This window comes from Morone saxatilis, unplaced genomic scaffold, assembly GCF_004916995.1.
Source record: "Morone saxatilis isolate NCDOM2014 unplaced genomic scaffold, NCSU_SB_2.0 Contig24, whole genome shotgun sequence".
NCBI classification, from domain to species: Eukaryota; Metazoa; Chordata; class Actinopteri; family Moronidae; genus Morone; species Morone saxatilis.
This window is the reverse complement of record NW_023339807.1, coordinates 5,034,142-5,045,382: the sequence shown is the minus strand read 5'-3', so window position 1 is coordinate 5,045,382 and position 11,241 is coordinate 5,034,142. Positions and strand designations below refer to the sequence as shown.

Below are 11,241 nucleotides of genomic sequence, written 5' to 3'. Positions count from 1 at the left end.
GGGTGGGGTTGTTGCTGCATACAACCATAGAAAATCCTCCTTTGTGAAACATAAATACAATCATTTGAAGTAGTATCTCAAGGCAGGAAATGCAGGCATTTAAAGTCACCAGGCCATGAGGAGGAGGTGTGTGTGTGTGTGGGGGGGGGCTTTGGCTGTGTTTGCTGTAGAGTAAAAGCTTGGTCGCCTTATCCTCAAGTGGGCGGCTGCTTGGATGGTTGGATGGTTGGTTGGCTGGCTGGCTTTAAATCTGTGCGGAGAGGCGACTAATGCAAGGGAATCCTTCTGATTTGGGATTTTACAGCAGCCAAAGTCAAACGGATCTTACCGCCATCGGACAGATGTTGAGTGACAGCGAGTTCAAGTTAATTTCAGCCGTGCAGTTATTGCGGTCACATCTGCTTATTCGGCCGAACGTGCCAATCTTTAAAGCCCCTATGCTGTCTATAGTCTACGCAGTGTATGATAACTTGATGAGGTAACGGATACCTCCAGGGTGTGTAACATCATATGGCGTCTAAAGCAATATTTTAGCAAAGTGATGGGTGTAACCTGTTTGCAGCGAGTTGATATCAGATTGCGCCTGTGCTTGCCCGCTTGTGTACACTGTATGCCGTTTAGTTAAGCAAGCTAATAGTGACGTGCCGTGGCGATGAATTGGGACAGGAAGGAGTAGAGCAGGCCGGGCCAACAATAGGCAGGGTATCTATTACCTCTCTATTGTTAGCCATGGCCAGGCTATTATTATAGCCCAGAGTGAGACACAGACAGCTGACTGCAGTTTCAGTACAGCCCACCTACTGCTCTCAGCCAGGAACAACAACATCATGGAGAGGTTTCTGCATGTGTTTGAGGATGGGGTTGATGGGAGTTGAGGCTGTAGATGGCGGTTTAGGTGGTCAGCACTCATCCTGCTACTTTTTTAGCTGATGCTCTTATTATTATTTTTTTTAGATTAAACCTGACATGTTCCACTTGCAAGATATTCCCTAACCAAAGAGACCACGGAGGAAAGGCTGAAACTAGGCTTTTGCTGACTATGCAACTGGAAATAATATGGCAATAGTGAGACTGGACAGAATCGGTGCTCGGGGAGCGGTTTGATGCTTCGCCGTGTGTAGTAAAGGGTTAGAGGAGGACATGGAGCTGCATTCAGCCATCTCTGTCTGGCCGTTGGAGCTGGAGATTGGGCGGTGACCTAGCCGTCCGCGGTGGCGTTAGGGCTGAGTTTCTAGAATATTCCCGGTGGAGCCGCTGAGCCGTGTATGGGAGGAGTTGTGACGTGAGCACGGGACATTGTCAGCTGCCAAGAAAGTGCTGAGCACAGCCAGAATAAAATGTATCTGTGTCAGGATGAATAAAGTGGGCTGACAGGAGAAGCAACCAAGCATTCGCATACAAAGAGAGACATGTCCGTACACATACCATTACCAAAGTAAACAAGCACATATGTGCAAGAACACAAACGTGGTGTATCACTACCTCTGACTAAATGTTGCTCGTATAGTTGTTTCCAATGTACAATAAACAGTCTGTATTAAAATGAATATTGTGCATATGTTTCCTGTAATCCTTGCATAGAAATACACTTGTGAATGTGTGGGCTGCTGGGTGATTAGCTGACTCTTTGCCACTTGGAAATCTCTCAGGAGGGGAGATATGGAGCAGCTCAATTGAATCCTGGCAGGTAATCTAAGGAAACAGATGGATTTTAGTTATATTTGGCAGCAGATTAGCCACTTCCCCGTTGCTCAGAAAATCTGCTGTTGCCAACTCTTGTTTGACAATCTGAATATTAGTCCTTGGTCAGGAGGTCTGGCTTGTGTGCTGTTAGATTGCCTATTCTGATGAGTGTGCCCCGCGGATTCAATCCTATCTGTGCTTTCTAAGGCCCAGCTGTGGTAGCTGGCCAACCCTTCCACACCGAGGCGCTTGCCCTCTCACCGTCCCTCCTGCCCTGCCTATCGCGCTGTGCCAGCGCCCCGTGCCAGAGGAAGTTATCAGCGCTCTATCCCCTGCCCCTAATCCTCTCTGAGGTGGAGAGAAAGTGTTAAGTAGCACTTCTTCTGGCATTTATTGGAGAGGTAGAATGAACAGGTGTCTCAAGACCTAATCGTCTGTCTTTAAATGAGCTGCTATTTTTAGTGCGCACTCTCCTTTTCTTAGAGATTTGCAGAGAAATGTACAGTAGAGGTGGCACAATGGGAAATGTTATATATGCTGCAGGGATGATGCTGACACAGTCATACACTATGCATGTTGATTTCATCTCCTTATTCAGTGTTGTTTCCACATTTTGACATTACAAATATGCACAATATGAGCATTATTACACACTGTGTACATTACATTATTTTTCTTTGGTTTGGTCTGCCATAAACAATCTGCACATAACACACTGTCCAAATTGTCACAGAAATCTGAACAAAAGACATCAATTCAAACCCAGTCGGGTCCTGGACATGCAGAGACAAACACAGTTTACCTACAAACTATAAATAGCACATAACACAACCAGGTGTTGAAGCATAACAGGACAAAGGGCAAAAAGTTAATCGAACTTATTTGGTGCTTACCTTCCCCAAAATCTCTGCTACATTACAGACTTAAAGGACCAGTGTGTAACATTTAGGAGGATCTGTTGTCAGAAATGGAATATAATATTAATAGGTAGGTTTTTATTACTATAGAATCACCTGAATATAGGTTTTGTCGTGTTTTCGTTACCTTACAATCAGCTGTTTTTGAGACGATGAAGGTCGCTTTCTATTGAGGCTGTCATGTTGAACCCCCAGGTTTCTACATTAGCCCAGAAGGGACACACCAACTGCTGGCTCTAGATAAGGGTGTTTTTTTTGTCTTAAATAAAATGTTTTTACACTTTTACACTTTAAATTGGCAAGCCTAGTGTTATACCTAGTATGCTGGTAGACATTTTTTTAACCCTGGAGTTTCCAGGTAAATTTTGATCAAGTAACCCACCTAGGTAGGTCACTAAGGTGTGGCCTTTTATCATGACTCCATTGCAGGTGACACTGAAAAACCCTTCCCTCTGTACTTCTGTAAGCACTAACATCATACTATGCTGCACCAACATAAAATGTGTATCACACTGTTGCAGCCAAGACCAGAACAGAATTCAGCAGTTCCACCACCTCCAGTGAGAGATTTGCCTGTAGGTCACCAGCCTCTGAGTGGGTTCAGACAGACATTAACCTCATCTCCTGGCAGTACTGACTGGCTGTGATGGTATTAATGATGTATGTAGTTGGTATTTACCCACTGAGCCAGATTACTCCCTTATGATCCAATTATCACTCAGTCTGTAGTGGACTCAGAGGGTCTGCAGGGTCACTGCTTAGCCATGAGATCCTCTATTACAGATTTTCTCCTTAAGTGTTGATGTCAAGACAGGGATGCATCTTACTATCTGTTTAAACTGTCAAGCATTGTGGGATGCCAATGTACTACACTAAAATCATTTCAGGAGGCATTTGTAACATTCCATTGTAGCTTCTCTGCTGGGACGTGCTGTCAAGTCAGTCTGGCTCACACTCTGCAAGAAAGTTTCGAGTGCAAAGAGTCCAGAGAAAGCGAATACACACAGACGCATTTAGTTCTAGATATACAGTGGAGACACCTTCATCACAGTCTAAGGATATTTAGTTGATGGGTTGGAAGCCATGTCGAGGCTTGTTTTCTTCTGCTCGTGGTAATCAGTGAAAGGTCACACTTTCCCCCGAGGAGAGCGCCGCTACTGTACATCTGACCATATCCCCACTGCTCTTACTGTTCCACCAACATCTGGCTGACTTTTGAGAAGGAAATAGAAAGGTCCTGAGCAGCCTTTTGCTTAAAGACAGGATTACATGGAGAGAGAGAGACAGACCTCTGAGTGACTGGCTGGGCAGGCCCGGCACACTTTGGGCAGGGGAGGCGGTGTAATTGGAAAGTAATTACGCCTTGGGTGGCATGTGTGGAAGCTCAGTACAGTGTGACAGAGATTACTGTGTGTGGGTCTGCTGTTAGTGCTTAAAACGAACAGAAGTAGAGTGTTATTGTTGATCTACAGGCAGCAAACCGATGGAAATTCTTTTTCATGTCATTTGTCACTATATTGCAGAGGGAAATTGTAGTGTTCCAGAGCTCTAAATGCACCATTCTCTGCACCGAAATATATTTTTTCTGGCAGTAGTTTAAAGAATGAGGTGAAGAATGAGTTTTATTTTGTCTTATTTTTGTTGTCCAAAAGGTATTAAAAGCACATCAGTGACCACATTGTTGCACTGGGCACTGCCATGGTGCTGTAAATAATAACACCAAATGTGTATTCATTTGAGTCTGAAAATACAAACATAACACACACACACACACACACACACACACACACACATAGATACATTTAACTAAATAACTATCACAATAAAGATAAAAACAGATTAAAAATATATTTTTTATTTTTTAACTAGCAGAGGTGTGTTAGTTAGCAAGTGTAAGCCATATTGTCTGCTGCTGCTGCTGCTGGAAAAGTGATTATGATTCCGCTGTAAAGGCAAAACTAATGAACTTAAAGATGCTCAACACAGTTCCTACTGTACTGCAGAGCTGAGCAGAACTGTAGGGGCGGGTGATAAAATGTTTCTCTTTCATAGAATGTTTCTTTAGATGCACGGTGACATTCATTTTTACCAAAGCGTCTGTCGTTTGTCAGCTGATTTGGCAATCAGTGCACCAATGTTTTGACTACAATATCAGTAAATGACTGTGTCCTCTGTGCCAGGCCTTTACTTGGCATCTGACTTGTATGACTCTAAGTGGGCGGGCTCTCTCTTTCTGCTGCCCATCAGAAGCTGTTAGATCCACACTAGCTATTGCTGGACCTGCTGCGGTGCATGTGACATGTTGCCAACGTTGTTCTGGGTGTGTGGGAATGTGATGATTCAGGGCTCGTTGTACAGCTGTCACATCAATGTATTTGTGTGAACACAACTGCGGCAAAGGAGTAGCAGTTTATGGGTGAAAGAGCGATTGCACAGTTTAGAGGGAGGTATGTTTTAAGCATCCTATGCTCTCCTATCCTCTCCTCCCCACTGCTTATTAGCAGAGATATCTTCAGAGGGCTTAGATTAATTCAATCTCTGGGATCTTCTTGAAATGCTCAGGTCCTCGTGGCAGCCCACTGTGTAACTGTCCTGCTGTCTGTACAGAAGGAGCTGCATCAATCCAGCTCTCCTAAGGATGTCACTCCCATCAGAGTATAGAGAAAACCTCAACAAGAGAACTGCTGACTGGCTTGCTTTTACAAGGAGACCATGTATTTTGGTATCACAGCATGTACGTTTTGCTCTTTCTCTCCCGAAGGGGCAGAATCAGCGCTATCTTTATCTGAAAGGGGCAATGCATGAGCTTCAGGTAGATTTGAATTTGTCGACATGCTAAGCAGTGACAGCAATGATGTCCCTCTCCTCTCACTGCTGCTCACGCTAACTCCACAGCTTTTGTGGGGTTACTGGTGTTACTGGTGAGTGCATCACCTCCTGTACAAATGAGTGACTTATCTGGTGGCTGGTGGGTATGAAACAGCATTATTGTTTCAGGTGCTTTTGTCTTACAATATGTATAATAATGTAATAAAGACTAAGAAAAACCTCAGACTAAGCCATTCAACTCATGTTGTTACATCTGCTTTTATGCATGTCAGCAACTACCGATATTTGATTCTGAGTCTTTTTTTTTTGAGAAAGTCTTTTGAAATATTACAATCTCAGTTTCCCAGAGCCCAGAGTGTCAATTTACCTATTTTGTCAGACCAAAGTCCAAAGATATTCAATTCGTAAACAAACCGAAAAACAGCAGGAAGTATTCACAGTTAAAAAGCTGGTTCCAGCAGTGTTTGGTATTTTTACTGTCAGCTGACTAACCGAGTCACTGACAAATCATTGAAGCTTTAGCTTATAGACATAACCGCGTGCTACCTCCTGTCTGTCCTGGCCTTTAGCACCCACATTACTGCTGAGCATCCTGCCAGCTGGTTAATTGCATGTGTAATAATAGTCCAGTTTCACTCATTTCATTTGCCCTCTCTCTCTTCATCTATCGGTCGCTGTTTTCTGTTGCGTCATTTTCCAAAAGACATTACACTGCAGCACAGAAACTCCATCAAAATAGCTTTGTTATACATTCCCATATAGAGCTCCAGGAGTCTAGATCTCAGAGGTTTATGCAGCACATCTGTCCACTAGAGAGCAGTGTAGCATCAGTCTTTGTCAAGCCTGGCTGCTTTCCCATGCAAAGCCAGTGAAGCAGAGAAGGTTGAAACCCAAATACAGAACAAAATAACAACAGGGACTAAAAATAACAGCAGCATGTGGCTGATTAAGACTTAAGGCTGCCACTCTGACACAAATAGGAGAGAATCATATATCATGGAAGACATGGATGCTCTAGAAAAACCTTTTCCTATCTCTGCACCAGTGTGGTTGTGTTTCTTTCTTATTTTGTGTGTGTGTTGTTGGGGTGTTCATGGGAAGCAGAGTGCAGTTTAAAGAGATGGAAAACAGAGACTGTATCTGCCCTGCTGCAGGCCTCCTCTGCAGCCAGGATACTTAATACGTCACTTGTGACATTTTACACTCACTCATTTTACTGCCCCATGTCAAATAATACACTGTGCGCTCACACTCACACACTCACATATGCACACGTATGAGTACAGTACGCATAGACGGATACTCACACACACACTCTGTCCGGCAGCCGTCCAGGCAGGCAGGCAGGCAGGCAGGCTCGATCAGATAAATATGAGGCTTGTAATGCGACCACAGAGACTGGGCTGATGGGATCAATAAAGAACGGCGCAGCAGGTCATCGGGAGAACACAGCGAGAGGATAAATATGGACTGGCTCATCGGAAAACAGAGCAGCGAGACTGATGGGTACACAGGACTATATCTTCTCTCGTGTGTTCTCTCACCCATCTGACAGAGATCAGACAGACAGATTTCTCACTCTGGAGTGCTCTATAGCTAAAGTAGACTGTTGGGCTGCTTCAGTGCTGTGTTGTGAGGCTCTGCATGAGAGTTGTTTTAGCCTCAGTGTTTGTTTAGGAGTTGATAGCATCCACTTAGTGCACACTCTGGGATTAATCTGAAAGTACTGGATTTTTACTTGATGGAATATTGTTTTCAGTGGACATTTTGTTCATTTTCCTTATCAGGCGCCTATTAGTTGTAGTCTTTGCTTACAGTTTATAGTGGACAGTTTAGTATCACATGGTTTGTAAGCTGTTTCAGAGGCTTTTCAGTTCCAGCAACAATAAGTTTCTGGGAAAAAAAATAGTTCATTTTATTTAAAATTGCTGCTTTTAGCTTTTCAAAAGTAAAAAATTGCTTTTATACAATTGCAATTAGAATATGTTTGGTTTTGCACTGTTACCTGGATGCAACTTGTAATATGAGGATGTCACCTTGGGCCCTGGGAAATTGCGATGTGCATGTCTCACCATTTTCTTAATAATCCTTTAATAACTAAAAGAAATCAATAGATTAACCAATAATGGAAATAATCTTTAGTTGCAGCCCTAATATTAAAACCTGAAGACTAGTGTCGGTATTATTGAAGAATGTAAAAACCAAGTATCCAAAGTATCAGTACCACTCCTACAGAATGAGATTAGTAAATGTTGCTGTGTCTCAGTCACAAACAAAATCCAATTAACACATTTCATTTCACACGGGCTATATAAAGCTGAATATGGACTTTATATAAGTGGTGATGAGGTGTGTGAAATTATGACGTGTGATTCTCAGCTGCAACTGGTCTCTGCTCTGCTTAAGGTGACATCGGCTCTTAAACCAGGAGGGAGCAGCTGAACTGGCAGCTTCAGTTTTAGATGGTATTCAGACGCTAGACACTCATGTGGTGGTTGCTGTGTGTCTGGGTGTGTGTTTGAGTGATGGTTGTGCTGTCTCGGTTATTCTGGGTACACCTGTTTCATCTGTATCTTTATGCAATTCCACATTAATGCAATGTTTAATGTAAAGACTGCATGTTAAGTGGTGCTGTTTATGAAGGATGTAACACTTTGGTGACTCCTACTTTTGTTTATTTCTGAGCCAATGTGGTCATTAGAGGAGAAGTCTACTTAATAGATGTTATTGTAAGAAACAGTCATGGTTTGTTTTTTTCTTGCATTTTGGCTCTGATTTAGTAGGTTTCAACCCAATAAAAAAAAAGGTTATAAGTCCAGTAGTTATACAATATTATCTGACAGTATTAATGTACACACAGTGGTGAATTCAGTATAAAAAGTCATATTTACAATGTCCAACACCAATAGAAAAAAGGAAGTTTTCTTCTAGAAAGTAGTTAAGAATTGTCAACACTGAGATCTGCTGATTGTCCAGAGTAACCAGGACTTTGTTTGTGGAGAGGACCTGTTGATGTTACGTTGTTTAAATCTTATTTTCAATGTTTCACAAAAGTGAGAAAATGTCTTTTTGTAATTCAGGTGAACTGACTTTGTTTAAAACTAAAAGTTAAGTGCAGCCAGCTATTCGGCTGATACGTTAATGGCCATGCTATCAGTTATAATGAAATCTAATCAAGCATGTGTTGCTCGGCTTAGTTGATCTTTACACAGAATGAGCTACTGCTTCCCATCCTCACCTTATGATGCAGCTCAGTGTGCAAGTCAAGGCTCAAATGTCGCTCAGCTGGACTGCTCTGCTCGCTGGTTACTCTGAACTTGTGCGTGGTGACAGAGGCCCCTGTTAATAATGCATTTCTCTTAGAAAAACATCTAGGGCTGAATAAAAACTGGCAGTAGGGATGTGGACTGGCACTTTGGATCCACCCTCTTGTTGTAGAAAGCCATACAAAGTAATGTTTGTCCATGCTAGTACCTACAATATGAGAGTGTTACTCACATGAAGCAGTTGTTTTTAAGTTTAAGTTGGTTCAAATCACTAACTTTATGTCATCTTTAAAGTCATTCTGAATGTTCATTTTTTTCATTTCATTGGTTACCTCATTACCATTGCCATGTTCATCAAAGCATCATCTATAATATCCTGAATGTTATTCATATTATAGTTGAAGTATTATTTATGTCATACACATCTTTGGTGACATCAGTTGTGTCAGTATTTTGTGTCTTTTAGATTGTTTTCCTCATCTCTTTGTGTTCTGTATGCACTGAGCTGTGCACACCTTTTTTTATTTTTTTTATGTTTTAGGATCAAAGAAGAACCAAAGCCTCAGCCGGCACAGTAAGTAAACTGCATTACCCAGAGTGCTCTAGGCTTTGACACTTCTTCCTGTCAGTCGGTGCTGTGTGCTTTATGTGGCTTTCTCCTCTTTGTCTGGGAGGAAAATGAAAGAAATGTCACTAATGTCATGGAAAGACGCTGTGAATGCACGGTGGCATTTTATTTTTGATAAGCTTTGAATGAGCAGTATTGACCACACTAAACCGCCGACTTCCATGACATCAATGACAGCGGCTTTTCCTTTCTACCAGCTTTGTTATAGCCGGGCCCCTGAACCCTTTCCCCTTGTCCCTGGTCTCTAACTGGCTGCCCATTCTCATCCAGTGTGTCATCTGCACTCTGATTGGCTTGTGCAGCCTTGTAATTCAATCACAAATGTGAACTAGATGCACCTGCCCTGCTCTACTGTACTGTAGCTGCATTTTGACTAAATCCACCTGTAGGGCTAACCAGTCCAATAACCTAACCCCTACTGCACCACCAGGCTGGAATAAATGACACTCCTGTTACCCTCAGCTCAGCGTTTGATGCAGCTCTCATTTCCATTGGCTGTAGAGCTTTCCTGCTTTTTCTCTCCTCCCCTCAACTGTCAGTCTGTATCATCTTTCTTTCTTCTTCTATCTTTCTCTCTGTATTTCTGACACTGTGTCTGGTTGTCAATGTTCCACTAATCGCCGCTCTGCCCGTTGTCCCGGCCTTCTCCTCTCTCTGCGCTGGTTGTAGTGAATGTCCCTGCTATTGTTCACTTCTTAGAATCTGACCTGCCTCCTAAAAAAAAAAAAAAAAAAACGCTTTCAGGACAGATTGTTTTCTCCCATGATGACTCACTGCGATGTTCCAGTCACACTTTGCTTATTTGAACAGGTGGTTTAGTGGGATCACTGAGCTGGTAAATAACGTCCTTCAGCCCCAGCAAAAGTCCCAAAATGACAAGGAGCCAGAGCCAGACGCGTAAGTAATAGTACAGACCCCTTTTGATCTCCTCCCAGCAGGCACAAACATACAGTGGTGACCCCAGCAGCTGGACGCACAGTATGTTTGACCCTAGTGGATATTAGACTCTCTCAGTGTTTGTTGGAGCATACAAGGAGAGAGTGGTGGTGTGGGAGTGGTTTGCCACGATGGATTCTACCTTTATAAAGGACATAATGGTAATGGCTTTGTGAGCTGGTACCAGCACCAATATACTAAACTCAAAAGAAGTTCCCATAAATGTTTATGTATTCCTTAGCCTTGATCAGGACCTTGTACTAAAGTCTGTATCACAGGGCTATTGATTTTATGCAATTAAAAAATAGCAAGTTCATTACATGTTGCTATATTCTATAATACTTCTTAATTCTTTATTTGTGCTTAAAACACCCACAAGTATAGCTTTCTGTCTAGCGTTACATAAATTAGCGCCGCAAAACTAACCATGTGACCAACTAAGCCAGAGCTAACTAATGCAATATGGTTAGAGCTGGGAACTTTGGTTCAGGCTGTTCTATGAGATTTATCTACATAGTTCTTTTAGTTTCATTTGTGGTCAATCCAAATCAAATCAGGGACCCTTATACCATGGACACCAGGTGAATGCAGTTAACTACCAGGTAGAATAGAGAACCAATAGCACTGGTACTGTATGATAGACTGGTCTGTAGAGTTAAACCAGCATAATGTATGTAGTGAAGAAGAAAAATATAAAGACTGATGAATTTAAAGCCTAGCTAGTTAAGAACCTTAGGTCTTAGGTCTGACCACCTCAGACCTAAGACCTGTACTTAAACTTAAGCAGTCAGTGATAGCTTCTGACAACTGACATAAAAAGAGGACAACCTGGTTTGGAAACTTTTAAGCCCTTAAAATATGTCTATTTATTTTTATATTTCCCTTTCATTTATTAGTTTTTCTGCTGGGGTGAATGGCAGTGAGTAGCTTTAGCTGTCAGTCATGTTGTATAGTTTTAAGCAAGTTTACAGTTTAGTCAGTC

General features: G+C 42.3%; 1 protein-coding gene across 1 annotated transcript in view; it reads left to right on the top strand.

The window, feature by feature from the left end:
• rims2a (regulating synaptic membrane exocytosis 2a) overlaps positions 1-11,241 on the top strand; it is a 140,193-nt gene that overhangs the window by 11,253 nt on the left and 117,699 nt on the right. The window contains 2 exon segments of the mRNA XM_035672333.1: positions 9,237-9,269; positions 10,134-10,220. Of these exon segments, the coding sequence (XP_035528226.1) occupies positions 9,237-9,269; positions 10,134-10,220 (120 nt within the window).